This window comes from Anastrepha ludens, chromosome 4, assembly GCF_028408465.1.
Source record: "Anastrepha ludens isolate Willacy chromosome 4, idAnaLude1.1, whole genome shotgun sequence".
Classification (NCBI taxonomy): Eukaryota; Metazoa; Arthropoda; class Insecta; order Diptera; family Tephritidae; genus Anastrepha; species Anastrepha ludens.
Window position 1 is genome coordinate 93,020,478 of NC_071500.1, and position 21,646 is coordinate 93,042,123.

At 36.9% G+C, this 21,646-nt stretch overlaps 2 protein-coding genes across 2 annotated transcripts; both read left to right on the forward strand.

The window, feature by feature from the left end:
• Positions 1 to 90: 90 nt before the first annotated feature.
• Positions 91 to 3,742, forward strand: LOC128860188 (glycerol-3-phosphate phosphatase-like). The gene is made up of 3 exons (XM_054097500.1): positions 91 to 365; positions 2,704 to 3,352; positions 3,421 to 3,742. Exons 1-3 carry the CDS (start codon positions 140 to 142, stop codon positions 3,596 to 3,598), a joined length of 1,053 nt encoding a protein of 350 aa, XP_053953475.1. The 5' UTR covers positions 91 to 139; the 3' UTR covers positions 3,599 to 3,742.
• Positions 3,743 to 16,042: 12,300 nt separating this feature from the next.
• Positions 16,043 to 21,271, forward strand: LOC128862066 (glycerol-3-phosphate phosphatase-like). The gene is made up of 3 exons (XM_054100473.1): positions 16,043 to 16,831; positions 17,111 to 17,771; positions 20,972 to 21,271. The coding sequence occupies exons 1-3, from the start codon at positions 16,735 to 16,737 to the stop codon at positions 21,144 to 21,146; spliced, it is 933 nt and encodes a 310-aa protein (XP_053956448.1). The 5' UTR covers positions 16,043 to 16,734; the 3' UTR covers positions 21,147 to 21,271.
• Positions 21,272 to 21,646: the final 375 nt, after the last annotated feature.

Genomic DNA, 21,646 nt, shown 5'->3' on the forward strand with positions numbered 1-21,646 from the left:
CCTGGTGATACCGAACCCGTTTATCGCCAATCGGATCGAAAAGGGTGAAAAGGGCATTATAAAACCAGACTGTAAACATATATAAATTAACTCCCCAGCAAATTTCATAGGTTCAGATTAGTTTGAGACGTAGACGAAGATGGCCGTCACAACAAATGCAGCGTTGGCAGGGAATAAAACAGTGAATGTGAAACATACCTATAACGAAAACAGTTATTATTGGCATAAGTGCATTGGCAGACCAGTCGACCGGCAACTGATTGAAAATATGCCCAAAGGTATTTGTAGAAACCTCCTCTCGGAGTCACCGGAAACAGTCAGAAAATGGTTGGACAGCTTTGACACAATTATCAGTGATTGCGATGGTACGTGCAGTAAAAAAATATTTCTAGATATCATAGCGTAGTTATATAAAGTGTGGCAGGTAGCAATGACATTCATTTTCAGTGCGCTGACGTGGCAGTTATACAGTTATATTTTCACTTTACTTCAGTTTTCAAAAAATATTTAACCCGCTTAGTGAATATTTTTTTTCTTTAGTTTAAAATGAAATAAATAAGTAAATAAAAAATAAAAAAATAAATAAAAAAAGAAATAAAAAAAAATAGATTTTATTTTTATTTTTAGCTTTAAAAACAGTACCTATTCAAAATTTTCAAGCAAAATGAGTTACTCAAAAAACTAATACAAAATAAATAAAAAATGCTCTACACTGCGGGTGTTTTTTAAGAGCTTGAGAATTAAAAAAAAAAATACAAATCGGAAATATGTTGCAATAACTTTTTTTATTGCAATTTGGTAGATTTCATTTTCAGTACGCTGACTTGGTAGTTGTACAGTACAGTCACATTTTCACTTCAGTTTTCAAAAAATATTTAACCTGCTTAGTGAATGTTTTTTTTATTTATTTTTTAATTTAAAATTTAAAAAAAAATTTCAAAACTCCTAATTTTTCAAAGAGTATTTAACCCGCTTAGTGAATGTTTTTTTTTTCAATGTAAAATAAATAAAAAATAAATAAAAAAAAAGATTTAAAACAAAATTAAAAAAAAAATGAGTTACTCAAAAAATTAATCAAAAAAAAAAATGCTCTACACTGCTTTTTAAATAGCGTGTGTTGTTTAAGAGCTTGAGAACTTAAAATGGTAATACAAATCGGAAATATGAAAAAAAAACAAAAAATAAAAAAATAAAAAAAAAGTAAAAAAGATTTAAAAACATTACCTATTCAGCTTTCGAGCAAAAAATATTTAACCTGCTTAGTGAATGTTTTTTTTATTTATTTTTTAATTTAAAATTTAAAAAAAAATTTCAAAACTCCTAATTTTTCAAAGAGTATTTAACCCGCTTAGTGAATGTTTTTTTTTTCAATGTAAAATAAAAAAAAAAAAAATAAAAAAAAAGATTTAAAACAAAATTAAAAAAAAAATGAGTTACTCAAAAAATTAATCAAAAAAAAAAAATGCTCTACACTGCTTTTTAAATAGCGTGTGTTGTTTAAGAGCTTGAGAACTTAAAATGGTAATACAAATCGGAAATATGAAAAAAAACAAAAAATAAAAAAATAAAAAAAAAGTAAAAAAGATTTAAAAACATTACCTATTCAGCTTTCGAGCAAAATTAGTTACTCAAAATATTAATACAAAATAAATAATAATATGTTGCAATGATTTTTTTATTGTAATTTAGTAGATAATATTCATTATTTTTGAATATTAATCCAGCATATATTCGTCACGGCTACGAGTTATGGTTCATTTCATCAGTCCAATTTTTGACTACTTTTTCCCATAAATCTAAATGAGCTCAATTAGCAGAAATGCAAACGAGGGTCATTTGGCTTTAATTCTTGCTCGTGCCGTATTTTATGGGCACGTAAGCCAAGATCCTTACATAAAATTTTCCACGTAGTCGAAGGACAAAGGTCAGGAAAGTTGAGAATGACGGCAAGTCGACACTCCTCTCCCTTTAGACCCAACCTGTCGAAACAGCAAGTTTCCTGGGCCTACCTTTTGGATGAGTTAGACGAAGATGACCGGTGATTTACACCACGTTGACAGGGTTTAGTATTGCTGCTACAACAAGAACTACAACAAGTTGATATTTCAGGGTTTTTTTTTCAACACCTCGCTTTATGAACTTCGTGAATAGATTTATTTTTCAAAGTAAATATTCACAATTCCAGAACAACGCCTCGTTCTGAGATTAAACGATTCATGACGACTTGCCAAACCTTACTGAGCACAAATGTTGTTGTTGTTGTTCTAGCAGCATAAACATTCCTCACACATATTCAGGGAATGCTGTTGAAGTGGCAGACCTTAGCCGGATATAAATCCGCGTCGAACCGACTGTCGTAGGAACAGAAATGTCAACACATTTGCCATTCTCAGCAGTCAAACCATAATTATTGGTATCGATAATGGGAACTAAAGGCTAAAAATGAAAACACCTGATATGTAAATGTGTTTTTTTTATTTTATTAATTTTTTTTTTGCATAAAGATATATATATTTTTTTTTTCATAAAGATATTAAAAAAACAAATCGTAAATGAGAATAGGCAAAACTTGAAAAGTACTGCCTGGCACACTTTATATAATATGCACTACCAGAGACATCAGGAAATGTATTCTTACCCACTTTTAACTCCATGTCACGAATTATGTTATTTTCTATTATTTTTCAACTTTTCTCCCTTCAGGCGTCATTTGGCTGAGCGACAAGGTGATCGACGGCGCTGTGGAAACTATGCGTCACCTCAAAGCGTTGGGCAAAAATATTTTTCTTTGCACCAACAATTCAACGAAAACACGTCAACAGTTGCTCGAGAGATCGCGCAGCATGGGCTTCGATATCACCACCGAACAAATTATCTCTTCGGCACATTCGACAGCCGCCTATCTGAAAGCGCGCAATTTCCAGCGAAAAGTTTACGTGATCGGCGCTGCAGGCTTAGCCTCAGAGCTGGACGCTGTAGGCATCAAGCATACTGGCGTGGGTCCAGATGTGATGCCCAGTAGACTGGGCGAATACTTGGCATCTGGTTTTCGTAAAGATCCTGATATTGGCGCTGTGGTTGTTGGGTTTGATGTGCACTTTAGTTTTTGTAAAATGATCAAAGCCGCAGTATATTTGGATGATCCAAAGTGTTTGTTCATTGCCACAAATACAGATGAACGCTTCCCCATGCCTGGTATGGTGATACCCGACGCCGGCAGCATTGTGCGTACTGTGCAGACATTTTCGGGGCGAGATCCCATTGTGATTGGCAAGCCGAATAGGAGTATTTGTGAGTGGTTGATAGAGGATGGGCGGATAGAACCGGCGCGTACACTCATTATAGGCGATTGGTGGGTTGTGATGTGAAGTGGTGAGATTTTTTGTTGATTTTGCTAACCTATTTTCTCTCGCATTTTAGTTGCAGCAGTGACATACTGCTGGGTCACAAATGTGGTTTCCAGACTATGCTCGTCGGTACCGGTGTACATCAGTTGAAAGATGTGGATATCTGGCAAAAATCGCATAGTCCTGAGGACAAGAAACTAATACCCGATGTCTTCTTGCCGAGATTAAGTGATTTGCTGGCATTTATGTAACTTCAAGTACGAAGCGTTTGATCGATTTATAGGATCTTAGCGTAAAATATGACTATAGTAAATAAAATATGATTGTTTTTAATTTATATAAATAAGTATACAATTCGAAAAATAAAGCAGATTAAGCTGGAATAACATATGGAATTTTCGATGTTTTTCATTATGCATTGACTGCATTTTAGCAGCTATGATGGCATACATAAATATGTATATTTGTATATACAAAATACAGTAGTGAACACTGAAATCCGTACATTAAAAAAGGCTCAATATTTTTATTGTATTTTTGCAGTTTCGGAATTTGTTGGAATTCATTTTAAGAATGGATATATTTATGTGTGTACATTAGGGCGGATCAATTTATTTTTCGATATATTCCCAGCAGATTCGATATGTTCCTCGACATACAGTCCTACTACAGACTTTTCCTATTACAATATTAAAAAAAAATTACATATACATTCTGTCATAAAAGTACCGGGATTCTTTCATTAAAACGCAAAATAATTGTTTAATCCACAAAATTTATTTTGCCGCCTTCAAAATAGGCTCCAAAAACGCCAAACGCCAACGATTAGTCCAGTCATTAAATCACCTTTTAAACGGGTTTCAAGAGATCTTCTTCAACTCCTTCAGCGAATTCTCCTTAATAGCCCCTCTCGTCTCAAAACGGCGTCCGCGAAGTGGCAATTTAAGTTTTGGGAAAAGGAAAAAGTCACAGGCGGCTAAATCCGGTGAATACGGTGATTGTTCGATGATATTTGTCGAGTTTTTGGTCAAAAAAGTGTTCACAATATGAGCCTTGTGAGATGATGCGTTATCATGAGCTTTCTTTCCATAAATTGGGCCGTTTCCTTCGCACATTTTCTCCCAAACATCGCATAACTTCCAAATAATATTCTTTATTTACCGTAGAATTATTTGGAACGAATTCCGAGTGCACAACACCTTTAAGAATCAAAGAAAACGAGTAGCATGATTTTTTCGAGTTTCGGCTTATGTGGATAGCGCCATTCAGCCGCCTGTTGGCTGGTTTGCTTGTCCAACTCATATTCCCACGTCTCATCACCTGTTATGATGCGCTGGATAAACGTTAGGCCCGAATTCACTTGCTCAAGCATGTCTTCAGCCACCTTCTTCCGCTTCTTTTTTTGAAAGAAATTAAACTCTCTTAGAACGAGTCGAGCAGCCACGCGTCTCATGCCCAAGTGATGGTGAAAAATGTTGCGAATTGATTCGTGAGACACGCTAAGGTCACGAGCTACCCTCTTCAAACGTAAAAGATGGTTTTCCAGCATCATTTCCTTGACTTTGTCGACGTTTTCATCCGTTGAAGACGTGGATGGGCGACCAGATCGTGGCAAATCTTCCACGGCTTCTCGCCCCTCTGCAAAAGCCGTATACCACGTAGACCTATGGTTTTGATAAAGCACACTCGCCATAGGCTTTCTGCAACATTTTCAATGATTCGGCAGACGAAATCCCCTTCAAAGCACAAAATTTAAGCAAATTCTTTGCTCAAGGCGAATCTCAAAGGTGGTGGAATCTTATCACCACCTGTCGAGCCTAGTAGTAGACGACCTGCTTCACTTGCTGACAAACAACGGAAGCCGCTGTCAAGCATAAGCAAATGTAAATATAGGGAGAATCAGATTCAAAAACACTCTTTCCGATATACTGCTAAGAGCTTTAAGCCTGAAAAAATGGTGTGCTGGGATAGGTCTGGACATGAACCCGTCCAAAACAGCCATCGTTCCTTTCACCAGGAAAAGAACCTTACCAGGAATGAAAGAGAACAGCATAGACGGGGCCACTATGTTAATGTTGTTGTAGCAGCATACAAATACGAGGAATGCATATACGAGGAATGCTGTTGAAGTGACAGTCCTTGGCCCGATATAAATCCGGGTCGTTCCGGTTACGTAGAACCGACTCTCGTGGGAACGGGCTGCTATCGATTTGGTCAGCGAATGGATGTCAAGCTTACCTGGAAAAGGCAAGCTGACGCAATCTTGTCTAAAGCAACAAAGGCTTTCATGATCAGCCTGCAAGAAAATCTTGGGCCTTTCGTACACGAATCCTGAGATGGATGTACATCACGATAATAAGACCAACGTTGGCATATGGAACGGTCGCTTGGACATCGGGCATTTTGAAGGCTTCGGTAGAGGAAAAATGATGGCATCTAAAAACATGGAGGTGCTAAAGCTGCAGCTCTCACTCAGCCAGCTGCCCATGAAATGATATCTCTAAGGTGATCGGATTCGAAAAGAAGATCAGAATGGAACTGAACCATAAGTTAAACTGAAGTAGACCTACATTTGAAAGGAAACTCCTGGAGTGTACCCTGCACTGGTAGACAGTTGGTTCCAAGACCCCAGAAGGCGTAGGCGCTGGAATTTACGGCCCCAGAACCAAACGACTTATGCCAATGGGCAGTTTTACAAGTATCTTCCAAGTGGAAGGGTATGCCATCTGTTCATGTGCAGAGATGAACATAGACAGAAATTTCCGGAATGAGCCAATTGCAATTCTGAACGACAGCCACGCGGCACTGAAGCCTTTGTCATCCTGTGAGATTAAATCCTTACTGCTCTTTGAGTGTATCGAGAAATTGAATCTACTAAAAATGCACAATCGCATCCGGCTAATTTGGGTCACAGGAGTCAGGGAACTGGAAGCGAAGTAGAGGACGCATTGGCGAGAGAGGCTGCAACCTGAGCCCTTCCTGAGTTAACACTCGATCAAGGAGAAGCTTAGGTTTGAAGAGCTAAGGCTGAGGAAGGTTAGCCTGCACCAAACTAGGGGTTATGCCAGGCGAATTCCTTACTTGGAGGGTACATTCGAAAGAGGTTTTAAAAAGTCATAACTCTCTCCAAGGATAAACTGAGAAATGCTCACGGGTATTCTCGCAGGTCACTGCGTAGTCATCTGTACATGATCGGGATTTGGTCCACTGAATCTTGTAATTTCTGCGACCAGTCCCAGGATATTCGAATGCACCTTCTAGAGAAGGTTGAGACATCTCGGCCAACTGCAGCCAGAAAAAAAGGCACTTACGCTCAATTCAACCCAGCTCCATCCTGAGTTTGATAAGGGAACTGGGTCCGGATGAGGTACTGTGATGGGTAGAGGGCACCAAATACCATGAGGTCGAAGTGCAAACCTCGAAGTCATCTAATCTAATGTACGTACATTGTAAAAAATATTAAAATATTAATCAGTATAGGCATTTAATAAATAAATTAGTATTGTTAAAGAGATATCATCTTTTTACTTTATTTTTCGAAAAAATATAACAATGAAACAAAATAGGCAATTAATAAGTCACATGTTATTCTAGGCAAAATATACATACGTAATTATCTGCCATGTCCTTATCGTCTGGCGAGTCTGCGATGTCTCAATCGATTTCAAGTTCAGAAAAACAAATTACAGGTGTTTACATCAAAATAATTCGAGTAATCGGTATGCATTGGAGTAAGCATGATAAGGTTTTGTACGAGGATCATTCAATAAGTCCTTAGAAAATCGAAGGGAAAACGCTCGTTGCATCGAAAACGGTTAGTTTCTAGTAAGCATCGTTCCCCACCAGATGCTGTAAAAGTTTCAGTTATATCGATGAATGGACAACGGCTTACATCAAACGAGGAAGTCGTCGCCTAAATACTTACCTTTTTTTTACTGTCCCTCGCTTGAGTTTTGGCAGTTACATGAATGAATGAGTAAAATTTGAGGTTTTCAATTCCACGTCATAGTCTTTTGTGCCCTCTACTCACAGTATCTCATCGAAATACCGGTCCCTTATTAAATTAAGATAAAGCTGGGTTGGGCTAAGCGTATATACCTTTTCCGCTCTTGAGCGTCATATTCATTGGCAGTTACATTGCTGAGAAAGAGGTGTGGAGCGTCGAACATTATCTCTGCCACTGTCCCGCATCGACTTTGAATAACAATGCTCTACTGTCACAACAGCGCAGATCACGTTGGGTTGCATACGAGTATTAACATTGAGAAGACGAAGACTATGGCCGTTAATGGCACTCGAACTGGCGCATTCACAGTGTACGGACAAAAGCCATCGAAAGCGTAAACAAATTTAGTTCTAATAAAAGAAAAGTTTCCAACTTTTATAAACCGCTATTTCAGAGCTATAATGCACATATGGTGATTAGAAAACTGGATTTTTAATCACGAGCTCCTCACTCGAAACGAACAAAGGCCGGTTGAGATTGAAATACGCGAACGAAATTGGAAATGGATAGGCCTTACAATCCGTAAACCTGCGATTGACATCAGCAGAATGCCCCTTGACTGGAATCCGCAAGGCTCACGCCGAAGAGGACGGCTGAAAGGAACAAGGAGACGAAGCTTGTATGAAAAATTAACGACATCTGACGACTCGCTCACTGGGCCGCAGATAAAGTGCACAGCTGCAAATCGACCCCTGTGGAATATATCGGCACTTTGCGCCCCTAGCCGACACGATAGCAAATAATCATAATAATAATAAATAAAATCCTTGGATTACATTGTAAAATTACGTGTATAAGACTAGGATTTTGTAAAGAGAAAGATTCGAGTAGAAATGAAGCCTTTAGTTGAAGAAAAAGTTAAATCGGCGTCAAAAAAATTTTATTCTTTAACTATTACTCCAATGGACCATATATTGGGAAGCCGTGTACTAAGAAAAATTTTGTAGAGTTTGTATATTTTTGTCACATTTGCAGACACCAAAATCACAAAGCTCGTATCTGATTTTTCATTCTGAGCCAAAATTAGAGCTGAATTTAACAAAGTTGTAACAGAGAAATATGAATTTGAAGTTCAAAAATGTGTAAAATTTACACAAGTTTTTAGTTGAGGTTTTAAGCCAATGCTCCTCTCTTGGTCAGGCTTTTCCTGCAGGGTGTATGCATAAATATTAGGTGAAGTAAAAAGGTCTGAATTTTTTCCGCTAGATTCTTTAGTGAGCCAAATCTCACGAAATACTTGTATATGTGTACATTGCATGGGCTCATACGATAAGTATAGGCCGTTTTAAAGGTGTTGCCAGTTAGATGCTACAGTTTTCCCAAATAAAGGTAAAAACGAGAATTTCATAAATTCTTCAATATTACTACGATCAAGCGGAAAAATTTCGTTTTGCATTATCGTTAATAAATGGATGATAAAATTGGAAATACATATCAACGAGTCTGACGGGCATTTGAGCGGCGCTCACAATAATAGCAAAGCGACGTTTTGTAAAGTTTTGGCTATTTTTTATTTTTCATTTAAATTTTTTAGTTGTACAACAATTTAAATGATAAAACTCAAAGTTTTGCACTTTATGGACTATCCGCGTATGGAGTGTCCCGCATATACTTGCCACTACAACGTGCGTGACCCTCCTACCCTCGAGGGAAGAGTGGGAACGGAACGTGGTAAGACAGGCCGAGTCCATCCATGTATACGCAGATGGTTTAAAGCTCGATGACAGGGTGGGCGGGGATCTCCTTCAGTTTTCAGTTTACGGCCCCAGGACCAATCGACTTATGCCAATGGGCAGTTTTACAAGTATCTTCCAAGTGGAAGGGTATGCCATCTGTTCATGTGCAGAGATGAACATAGACAGAAATTTCCGGAATGAGCCAATTGCAATTCTGAACGACAGCCACGCGGCACTGAAGCCTTTGTCATCCTGTGAGATTAAATCCTTACTGCTCTTTGAGTGTATCGAGAAATTGAATCTACTAAAAATGCACAATCGCATCCGGCTAATTTGGGTCACAGGAGTCAGGGAACTGGAAGCGAAGTAGAGGACGCATTGGCGAGAGAGGCTGCAACCTGAGCCCTTCCTGGGTTAACACTCGATCAAGGAGAAGCTTAGGTTTGAAGAGCTAAGGCTGAGGGAGGTTAGCCTGCACCAAACTAGGGGGTTATGCCAGGCGAATTCCTTACTTGGAGGGTACAATCGAAAGAGGTTTTAAAAAGTCATAACTCTCTCCAAGGATAAACTGAGAAATGCTTACGGGTATTCTCACAGGTCACTGCGTAGTCATCTGTACATGATCGGGATTTGGTCCACTGAATCTTGTAATTTCTGCGACCAATCCCAGGAGATTCGAATGCACCTTCTAGAGAAGGTTGAGACATCTCGGCCAACTGCAGCCTGAAAAAAAGGCACTTACGCTCAATTCAACCCAGCTCCATCCTGAGTTTAATAAGGGAACTGGGTCCGGATGAGGTACTGTGATGGGTAGAGGGCACCAAATACCATGAGGTCGAAGTGCAAACCTCGAAGTCATCTAATCTACTGTACGTACATTGTAAAAAATATTAAAATATTAATCAGTACAGGCATTTAATAAATAAATTAGTATTGTTAAAGAGATATCATCTTTTTACTTTATTTTTCGAAAAAATATAACAATGAAGCAAAATAAACAATTAATAAGTCACATGTTATTCTAGGCAAAATATACATACGTAATTATCTGCCATGTCCTTATCGTCTGGCGAGTCTGCGATGTCTCAATCGATTTCAAGTTCAGAAAAACAAATTACAGGTGTTTACATCAAAATAATTCGAGTAATCGGTATGCATTGGAGTAAGCATGATAAGGTTTTGTACGAGGGTTATTCAATAAGTCCTTAGAAGATCGAAGAGACAACGTTCGTTGCATCGTAAACGGTTAGTTTCTAGTAAGCATCGTACCTCATCAGATGCCTGTAAAAGTTTCAGTTATATCGAAGACGAAGTCTATGGCCATTAATGGCACTCGATCTGGCGCATTCTCAGTGTACGGACAACTCATCGAAAGTGTAAACAAATTTAGTTCTAACAAAAGAAAAGTTTCAAACTTTTATAAACCGCTGTGTCAGATCTATAATGCACATATGGTGATCAGAAAACTGGATTTTTAATCACGAGCTCCTCACTCGAAACGAACAAAGGCCGGTTGAGATTGAAATACGCGAACGAAATTGGAAATGGATAGGCCTTACAATCCGTAAACCTGCGATTGACATCAGCAGAATGCCCCTTGACTGGAATCCGCAAGGCTCACGCCGAAGAGGACGGCTGAAAGGAACAAGGAGACGAAGCTTGTATGAAAAATTAACGACATCTGACGACTCGCTCACTGGGCCGCAGATAAAGTGCACAGCTGCAAATCGACCCCAGTGGAATATATCGGCACTTTGCGCCCCTAGCCGACACGATAGCAAATAATCATAATAATAATAAATAAAATCCTTGGATTACATTGTAAAATTACGTGTATAAGACTAGGATTTTGTAAAGAGAGAGATTCGAGTAGAAATGAAGCCTTTAGTTGAAGAAAAAGTTAAATCGGCGTCAAAAAAATTTTATTCTTTAACTATTACTCCAATGGACCATATATTGGGAAGCCGTGTACTAAGAAAAATTTTGTAGAGTTTGTATATTTTTGTCACATTCGCAGACACCAAAATCACAAAGCTCGTATCTGATTTTTCATTCTGAGCCAAAATTAGAGCTGAATTTAACAAAGTTGTAACAGAGAAATATGAATTTGAAGTTCAAAAATGTGTAAAATTTACACAAAGAAAGTATGAAAGTTAATATTGGATGCCAAAAGAACAACAAAGAACTTGATGTTTTTAGTTGAGGTTTTAAGCCAATGCTCCTCTCTTGGTCAGGCTTTTCCTGCAGGGTGCATGCATAAATATTAGGTGAAGTAAAAAGGTCTGAATTTTTTCCGCTAGAAGAGTGAATACGCAGATGGTTTAAAGCTCGATGGCAGGGTGGGCGGGGATCTCCTTCAGTTTTCGGCTTCCCGACCTCTGTAGTGTCTTTCAGGCTGAACTGATGGCAATAATGAAAGTCGTGGCACTGGTACAGTGCGATGCGATACCTGGAGATGATATCTACGTTTTCACTGATAGCCAGGCGGCGATAAAATCCCTCACAGTCGACAACCTCCAAGGTAGCCATGAAATGCCCCGCATCTTTTAACGAGATGGCTGAGTCGTTTCACCTAATACTAACATTGGTTCCTGTGACATTGAGGGGAACTGCAGAGCTCTTGAACTAGCGAAAATCGGTACCAAATTGACTAATGAGTACATAGACAATGATATAGGTATACCCTTGCGAATAAAAGATGACGTAATGAAGCCACTTGCAAAATCGCCCGACAGCTGTGGCCGTCTCTCAATGCTAAACGCACGGAATTCGTACTAAGAAGAGATAAGCACAGTCTTAATACACTGATTTCAGTTACTAAGGGGCATTGACTAATCGGGAGGCATGCCCAGAGAATGGGTGTGTAAACACATGACTTCTGCAGAAGCTGTCTAGATGAGGAAGAGGAAGAGACGATCCCCCACCTACTGTGTCACTATCCTGCTCTATCCGCAGACTCGCCATTTTGGGCGGACAATTCTTTAATGAATTAGAAGATCTCCGCTCTGTCGAAATTAAGGATCTTACCAAATTTTTGAAAAGTACACATTGGTTTCAGGAGGGATAAGATGTAGGGCTAACCTACACTAGTAGGTTAAATGTCCATCATTTCTGTGGGAGAAAATCGATGAGAATGTTACTGTGTACAAAGTTTGAAACTTTAGGTTATATGGTTGTTGTTGAGTATGACAAATATTTTTGTAAAAAAAAAATTAAAAAAAAATAAAACTAAATAGATACTCAAAGCTTTGCAAAATGTCGCACTGCCTCAAGTAGGGTTTCTCATTTCCCGTCACATAATGATTCCCGGGAAACGAGAATATTTCGAAAATATTCCCGGGATTCCCGGGAAAATCGAGTTTTTATATTTACTAATTAAAATAAATTTAGTAATTTAAAAACAATTAAAAAATTCATTTTCACATATTTTATTCATATTCTCAAAACAAAAAAATTCATATTTATTCAAATTCATAAAACAAAAAAAAAAGTTATTTATTAGAAGAGTTTTTAAAATGAGTTCTGAAACAAACTAGCGCATTAACTGAATTGTCGTTGAGTCTTGTCCTAATTTTGGTGACAAAAAGGCCAGCAGTCGAAAATACTCTTTCACTTTCCACTGAAGTTGGTTTAATGCAAAGAAGAGCATCTAAGAGCATTTTCAAATTTTTGGTTAACTTTCCACTAGCTTCAAATAAATTAAATTCTTTTAATATAGTCTTATATTCTGTATCTCCAGTACTTTGTTTTTTGGCGCTCATACTATTTATAGCACTTTCAAGCTTTCGTTTCAAAACATTCGCGGGCATTTCTGCTTCTATATTGTTTTCCGTTTCGGAAATCAATACGCTTTCTTCATTTTCAAGTACAGTGGTGTCTTCAAGGATATTAACTGGAAATAGGCGGTGTAACAATTCTTTAGATAATTTAACCATTTCAGACTTCGACGACATTTCAAAAAACATATCATCTTGATTGGAGTACAATACACTTGAATTATTTAGGTACTTTACCAATGAAATTAAAATTTTGGATCTTCGAGTTGTCATACGGAATTTAAAATTTTGTAATAATTCTCGAGATATTGAATTATCTAACGCATTTAACGTTTCTATTAGGAACGATAGTATTCCCTCACTCTTTATTAAATCCATATCACGTCGACATAATGCATCGGACGCTAATTTTACTGGACGTAAACAAGTAATTAACGTGCTTACAATTTGGAACAGCTGATCTTCCTTTTCAAGTAGATGTGTAGCATTAACTTCGCATAGACTTTTTTTAATCGGAATTCTTATTTGCTCAAATCTTTCCAACATATCTAATAAGCTATTCCACCTTGTCAGTCTAATGATAGGTTTAATTCTTTACCATATTCTAATTTGACATTTTGCTGAAGAATTGTGTTACGTACTGGCGATTTTCTGAAAAATGATGCTATCTTGCGGATTTGTTTTATTGCATCCTGGATATGAGGTTTTAGATCTTTGAATTTAAGGTCACTTATATTTGTATCATGTTCATATGACATCCCTTCAAATGTTGTATTTTCGTCTTTGTCAAGACAATCATAATTATCAATGTCGCTATCATCATCTGAATCTAATAATTGGTCTACTTGGTGCTGCTGATTTTTTTGCAATAATAATTCTGTCTTAGTAGAACCAAAAAGGGTATCCAGAACAGCCAAATGAATCCCATGTGTGTAGCATTGTAAATGGAAGGCAGGAGCTAACTTTCCAAATTTCACCATAACGGCTGCTCCATCGGTTATGATTGCAATAATATCTGTAGATAAATTCAAGTTAAATTCCTTTAACCGCTCATTAACTAAATCTAATGTTTTTTCAGCTCCACAACTTCCTTCAATTCTTATTAATCCCAAATTTTCAAATATCCCACCATTGGACATAACATTGATATTCATGTATCTACGATTACGGCTGCTTGTCCACTCATCTACAGTTAAGCAAAATTTTTGATTTGCATTTAGAATAGTTGAAAATCTATATTTAAGTTTTGATTTAACTTCGGCATAATAGTTGAATATAAGATTCATTATGTGTGAAGGATTTTTAGGAAGAAAATATCCTTTCGCACAAATAGATTCACGAATGAACGTACTTTTCGAAATAACATTGATGGAAATTCCATCTACAGCTGCTAGTTTTGCAAGAATTTCTTCCAATGATTGTTTCTTTACATATTTTAAAATGGAATTTTGATTTCCTGAAATTGATTTATCAGATTTGTCCGGCGATGAAGTACTTGGAGCGTCGAATTTATTGTTCTTGGTAACCAAATCTATTCCATGTTGGATTTGCATATGACGATTTATTCCACTTGTGGAACCTCCCTTTCTCATAATCACTTGATTACATTTATTGCATTTTGCTTTGTCCTTATTAGTAGAATCAATGGTAAAATAAAATCTCCAATTTCTTTCTGACGACATTCGTATTTTTTAATAACCCTTTAATTTTAATATTTAAAATATCAGTGGAATAATACTCTATTTTTTTTTAAATTCAATTAAACTTACTTTAATTCACAAAGAAATCTTTTAACCACTTTTAATATATAACTTTTTAAAATATAAAAAGTAAAGACACCCAAACGCTATGACTTTTCAAATATTTGTGTTGCACAGCTGTATAATCACGAAAACAAGAAAGTCAATGCTTGCTTAGCTTACTTTGTTTTTGAATATTTTTAAATAAAAAAAGTAAAGACACCCAAACGCTATGACTTTTCAAATATTTGTGTTGCACAGCTGTATAATCACGAAAACAAGAAAGTCAATGCTTGCTTAGCTTACTTTGTTTTTGAATATTTTTAAATAAAAAAAGTAATTTGAATTTTTCATTTTAAATGATAATAAATGTTAAATAATCCCGGGAATTTACGTTTTTTTTCGGGAAATCGGGAATAGATATTTTTGCGGATTACCCGGGATATCGGGAACGGGAAATCCCGGGAGAGAAACCCTAGCCTCAAGTATTATTGTGATCACTTCGGTACATATTCCATTGCCCAGGTATTGAATATTAGTCAGAAAACTATTTGAAATCATTTTATTTATGTATGATGATAGTTATAACCATTCTATATTCCACCGTCGAATTAAAGCGTTGAAAGCTTTTTAGTCCACCTAATAAAAGTATGCAAATATACATACATATGTATGTACACATGTTATTTCCTTCTCTGCAGACTAATCAACTCAAGAATGATAGAAAGAAGATTGCGCCCATCAGAGCGTACGTGACGAGTTGCAGAGTTGTGCAGTATTGCCAACCATTTGCTTTTCGCAATAAATTTAGTGCTTTTTTATACCGAAAATGCGACAATTTTTAAGTTTGGTGTTTGTGTCTTTTTGTTTTTAATTTAAGGCTACCGAGACTTTAGTTTGAAAAAAACGGTATTATTATACAAAAGAAGTTTAAAAAAGGCCACTCTGAGAAGATTTTAGTGCTAATGAAAATTTTTTTACTCTTATAATTAAAATTTGATAATTTGAAAGTGCAGATTTAATTTTTGGCTCCATTTAAGGTTATGCAAAAATATTAAATGCCCCTCTCTCAACTCTTCTTAAGATTGAAAACCTTTTTACACATTTTAAAAAGCCTTTGAATTTATTGAATGCGAATTGAAACCATAGAGGTGTAATCGTTTCTTCCGGTCATCAATCCTTAGTGAAACATAGAGCATCAAGAGGTGTATTCATAGTAAAAATAAGCAACAAAATACCAGAAAATACTAAAGAAACCATACTGACATTTTTACAAAAAGAGTACCTTATCTAGTTACATAACTTCAAATATAGCAAAAAAGTCGTTCCCTTAACAAAAGAATTTCGATTAACAAAAAAAACTCATAAATTAAATTGTACATAAGCATAACACATTTATTTAAAAAAAACGCACATTCTACAGACAATTTGTCACGCGTACAAAGTTCTTACTTAACACAATAAAATTTCGTGTTTTATTTTCTTTAAATGGGCATTTAGTGCGTTTTTATATCCAAAGCTAGGCAACTCTGCAGTAGCCAGAGAGAGATTTGACTGCCGAAAGCAGAAGAACACCAACAATACCGGCAATCGCGGGCAATGCCACCAGATGTTAAAAAAAAGTAAAGCTAAATAAAACTGAGTGAATTATTTAAATAATTATTAAAAAATGTATATTTTACAAAATTATAAACATGACATTTTAATTAGAACAGCTAGAAAAATGTCATGAAGAAAGAACTAAAACTCCGAGACAAAAAATAATAAAAATAACAAAAAAAAAAATGCTAAATCAAGTTACGAAAATGGTAATCTGGCCATACTGGAGCTAAAATCACGTAACTAGTTGTCAAATTCGCTGAGCGCAAAGTAACGGGACCACGATGGGCGCCATCTCATTATTCTTTGCATCATGTAATCAGCTGATACTCCAGAGCTCTCCGCCATTAACAGATTTCCTTCTACTTGATCGACGCGCTTTTGCAAAAATGTATTAAAATTCTCTCGCTCTCACGCTCTCCAATAGTTATCGAGTATCTAATAGTTGATTTATTAAATTATTTTTTGCTGCCGTTGAAAGTATACTGGAGCTTAGAGAAAAGTCTTTGTGGTTAAAAAATTGCATTTCAATAAAATAAATTTTTCTAAATAAATATTTTAAAAATATCTTAATCGCCATACTTGCGAAAAATGTACAAGACAAAGCCGAAAAATTTGCTGGAGCTAACAAAAACCGATGCGAAAAAGTGGCTCAACAGTTTCGATACAATACTCACAGATTGCGATGGTGAGTGATGATGAAGTAATTTATTTATTAAATGTTTTTGTTTTTTGTTTACACTTCGCAAAGCGCTCATAAAAAGGAGAGAAAGTGAAGCGTGTTGCCTTAACAAAATTTATTGCGAAATGCTGAGAGCGACGAAGTGGTGGTGAGCGGGCGAGAGTTCACTTTTTAGCTCTGCTCATAACAATCGCTAGCAAGGCAAATAGCTGTGTCGCATTGACGTCTTTTGTTTGTTTCTGTGATAACTTATCAGTGATAAGAATTTCTTCTATTTACAACTAGGTGTGCTTTGGCACGAGGGTGTCGCCATAGATGGTGTACCCGAAGCTATTGGGTTGTTAAAATCATACGGAAAAGAGGTCTACTTTGTCACCAACAATGGTATTAAGACCCGTCACGATATCTGGAAGGTAGCGACCGCGATCGGTTATGATATACCCGAAACTCGAATTATTGCGCCGATCCACAACATTGTTCAGTATCTGCAAGCGCGTGATTTCCGCAAAAAAGTCTATATTATTGGTGCTGAAGCGATACGTTGTGAACTGACTGAAGCGGGTATAGAAAGTTTCGGACCCGGCCCAGATATTTTGCAGGGCAAATTAAACGATTATATTGCACAGCAAGTGGTCGTCAGTCAACAGCGCGATGAAGTTGGCGCCGTCATTGTGGGTTTTGATGAGCATTTCACTTTTGCTAAAATGTTAAAGGCCTGCAATTATTTGGGTTCGAATGCCGACTGTCTATTCATGACTACAAATACAGATTCAGTACACCGTTATCCCGGGTGTCGTATACCGGGCACTGGCGCACTCTTGACTGCTTTGGAGACGAGCGTTGGGCGTGCGGCGCTGCAATTTGGCAAACCAAATCCGGAGATTTGTGTGGAGTTGATGAAGTCTGGAAAAGTGGTGCCGGGGCGAACGCTGATGATTGGAGACGTGTGAGTAGAAAATGAAAAGAAATGTGTGTGTTCCCAAGGTCATTAAAAAAATATTTATTTAGGCTCACAGGTAGATTTATTTAAGCGATATAAAACAATTTTTAAACATTTGATACGTAGTTGTTTAGTTAAAACAAATTTTAAAAGCAGGTCTTATATTTTAGTCAGCAATATACAAACTTAAACAAGCTTTTGGTTTATGCGAGACAGAGAACGTAAATTTATTTAAAATTTATTTATTTTACGTTCTCTGTGCAAGACTGGACAGGGTCATTCAAATGAAAATGAAGAACGAAGTAATCACTTGTAAAAAATATTCGCTCATTAAAATAGTCCCCCCTGTGCCAGCTGATTTTTGTTTATAGTACATAGAGATGAAGCAGTAAAAAGTAAATAAGAACCAAGGTGGTTAAAACTTCAAAATTTGTTCAATTTATCTTATAAATCTTTATAGATAGGAAACAAAAAGATTCCGTGAGCAAAGGCTTGCTTTATGGAATTCCATAATTTACACATCAGAATCACCAAAAGCAAAATAAACGGTACTGCAATGATCACAATGAAAAAAAAGCCTGGAAGCAAAGCCGGAAGTCGATGCGGAAGTTGACAGAAGAATATTATAGGGAGGTGTCTAATTGAGACAAAAAAGGACGTTAATGAAATTTAGAGCCAAGAAATCCTTTCGCGCTGTACGAAAAGTGGCCACAGCCACAGAAAATGTAGTTGAAGTATTAGTTAAGGTAATTTCACGGGATCCCTACAAAATGCTGTATATCAAAATTCTTTTCGTACGAAATACTGTAAATTAACGTAACAAAATTCTGCAGTGACAAAATTCTGTATTTACAGAATTCTGTATTTACAAAATTCTGTAAAAACAAAATTCTGTACTGTCTTAAAAAAATTCTGTATTGACAAAATTGTGTATTGACGAAATTCTGTACTGACGAAATTCTGTATTAACAAAATTCTGGATTGCGTAGCTGTAGTTGGACTGATGAGGGTTATTTTTTTGAAGCGCGGCCGAAGGCCGCCCACGCGAAAAGGAGTTCTACGCAAAAATACGGTGGATTGCGTAGCCGGAGTTAGACTGATGAGGGTTATTTTTTTGAAGCGCGGCCGAAGGCCGCCCACGCGAAAAGGAGTTCTACGCAAAAATACGGTGGATTGCGTAGCCGGAGTCGGACTGATGAGGGTTATTTTTTTGAAGCGCGGCCGAAGGCCGCCCACGCGAAAAAGAGTTCTACGTAAAAATACGGTGGATTGCGTAGCCGGAGTTGGACTGATGAGCGTTATTTTTTTGAAGCGCGGCCGAAGGCCGCTCACGCGAAAAGGAGTTCTACGTAAAAATACGGTGGATTGCGTAGCCGGAGTCGGACTAATGAGGGTTATTTTTTTGAAGCGCGGCCGAAGGCCGCCCACGCGAAAAGGAGTTCTACGTAAAAATACGGTGGATTGCGTAGCCGGAGTTGGACTGATGAGCATTATTTTTTTGAAGCGCGGCCGAAGGCCGCCCACGCGAAAAAGAGTTCCACGCAAAAATACTGTGGATTCTATCGAAACTGAAGAAAAAAAGTGCGCACTTTTTTCATAAAATTTGTTGAATTTCTTATCATTTACTTACAGCATTTCGTCAATACAGAATTTTGTCAATACAAAATTTTGTCAATACAGAATTTTGTCAATACAGCATTTCGGCAATACAAAATATTTTTTACAGAATTTTGATATACAGAATTTCGTATACAGAATTCTATAATACAGAATTCTGAAATACAGAATTTTGTATACAGCATTTTGTAAACAGAATATTGTATCATACAGCATTACGTACCCAACCCTAATTTCACTGAGTGGAAAAATTGGATGAGTGCAAAATGATTGCACATACATATCATAAATAGAAGATTTTTTTAAGGTGTTGCAACCTGAGATAAGACAAGAGCAGGCAGACTTAAGAGAAAATATTCTCCGCGTTGACATCGAACAGTCAGCGGCTTAAAGCTTAACATCTCAAAAACGAAAGCTGTGCCCATTACTACGTGATTTACGCGCAAATTTTAAATTGATGGGGGAACTAGTAGATGTGTCTTTTTGATATCTGGGAAGTTTAAAGTCAGCATCAGGCAGTTCAAGTGAATGCATCAAACATCGCATAAAAAAAACATCAGCGGCATTTGGTTTGCTTCAACCCAAACCTGGAATGCTTTACACATATCATCAGCGAGCGAAAATTAAAATCTTAGGAAGTGGCTGTAAATCGAGATCGATGGCAAGAAGCTGTGAAGGAAGCAATGGTTCACCAGGGACTGTGACGTTAGAAGAGGAAGAAGAAGAAGACGAAGAAGAATGAGCAGTAAGCGGATACCGAACAAGAACTGCCATTGACTGGAGCCCTTCTGGTAGCCGTAGACAAGAGAGACCAGCAGATACCAGGAGACGACTTTTAGAACGTGAAATCCGCTCCATGAGCCTGAGCTTTGGTGTACAAGCGACACGAATGGAGAAATCTTGTTGTGGCCCTTTCTTCCAACTTGGAACCTTAGTATACAACCGGGTCGATTTGTGGGGAGGCAAAAAAATCGCCCATTGCTCTGTGAAAATCATCTTGAATACGATTTTCACAAAGCAATGAGCGATTTTTAAATCGGCCCGCCCTAGTATACATATATATGCATACTCCTCGTAGAAATCGTTGTATGTTATCCTTATTACCATTCAGTAGAACCTGTATTCAAAACCAATTGTGGGCATGAAACACTCAAATATAGAAAAGGTATATTCTAAAAGCGGTCACTCCTAGGCAAACAATTGCAGAACTTCCGAAAGCATATTTGCCTTGGAAAAAACTTCTCATAAAAACTCATATCCATTGTGGAAGAATTAAGACGTATTGCAGAAGGAACTCGGTCAAACATCTAGCAGGGGTGGCACGCACCATTTATATAATATATATTTTATTTTTTTAAGATTATGACCTGGTTGACTGCAAACCCTCAATTTAAAACCTGCTTTTAAAATTGAAAAACCTAAGTTCTAAGCTTCGAAGCCCCTTTATAATAAAATGTGTTTCAACTTGTCTACTATGGAGTTAAAATGCTGTTTGTTTTAAAATAATAGTTTTGATTGGTAAAAATATGCTTTTAATTCTTCTATAGCTGCGTGTCATTATTTTTAATTAGTAATATTTTTTCTTACAGCTGCAAAGTTGACATATTATTTGGCCACATTTGCGGCTTCCAAACCTTACTCGTTGGCACTGGCCCTAATAGTCAGTATGAACTGAATGAGCTACTGCAAAATCCTAGTGAGAACCAACGTTACATACCTGATCTGTATGTTCCTTCATTGGGCGATATAACAAAATTAATTTGAATAATATAATACCTGCACACATGCATACATACATACATACACACCTACGATATATACTAACAGTGATTTGTTTTAGCGAAGGAAATGTTTTAATTTGATAAGATATGTTAAAAATTAAAGTTTTCTATGATTTGACTTGTTTTAATCTCAAAACCAGTGTACGTAAAACTGACTAGTCTTCTAGCTGGGGATTTTGAAGGTCCCGGATCCTGGCTGAGGTCGGGTAAAAGCTGAATCATTAAGGTATGTATTCATATCTAAGCGTTAATCTGTTTATGCTTTAAAATGTGTTGATAAAAAAATAGAAATGGTATTTATAAATGTAACTAACTAATACCCATTGTGGACGAAGAGCTTGAGTTACCCAAAAAACGCACCGGATGTTGTAGTAGTTTAAATTCTCACCCAATCAGCATGGATCCAAAAAGTATTGAACCCATGGTGAAAATATTTTCAGAGGTGTGCTCTTTAACATACCGTTATTGGACTCTCTTGGGATG

Excerpts from the sequence above, each read along its gene's own strand:
- LOC128860188 (XM_054097500.1), top strand. The coding sequence starts at position 140 with ATGGCCGTCACAACAAATGCAGCGTTGGCAGGGAATAAAACAGTGAAT. Across the intron at positions 366-2,703 it reads AATTATCAGTGATTGCGATG|GCGTCATTTGGCTGAGCGAC; the intron begins GTACGTGCAGTA and ends TTCTCCCTTCAG. Across the intron at positions 3,353-3,420 it reads ACACTCATTATAGGCGATTG|TTGCAGCAGTGACATACTGC; the intron begins GTGGGTTGTGAT and ends CTCGCATTTTAG.
- LOC128862066 (XM_054100473.1), top strand. The coding sequence starts at position 16,735 with ATGTACAAGACAAAGCCGAAAAATTTGCTGGAGCTAACAAAAACCGAT. Across the intron at positions 16,832-17,110 it reads AATACTCACAGATTGCGATG|GTGTGCTTTGGCACGAGGGT; the intron begins GTGAGTGATGAT and ends ATTTACAACTAG. Across the intron at positions 17,772-20,971 it reads ACGCTGATGATTGGAGACGT|CTGCAAAGTTGACATATTAT; the intron begins GTGAGTAGAAAA and ends TTTTTCTTACAG.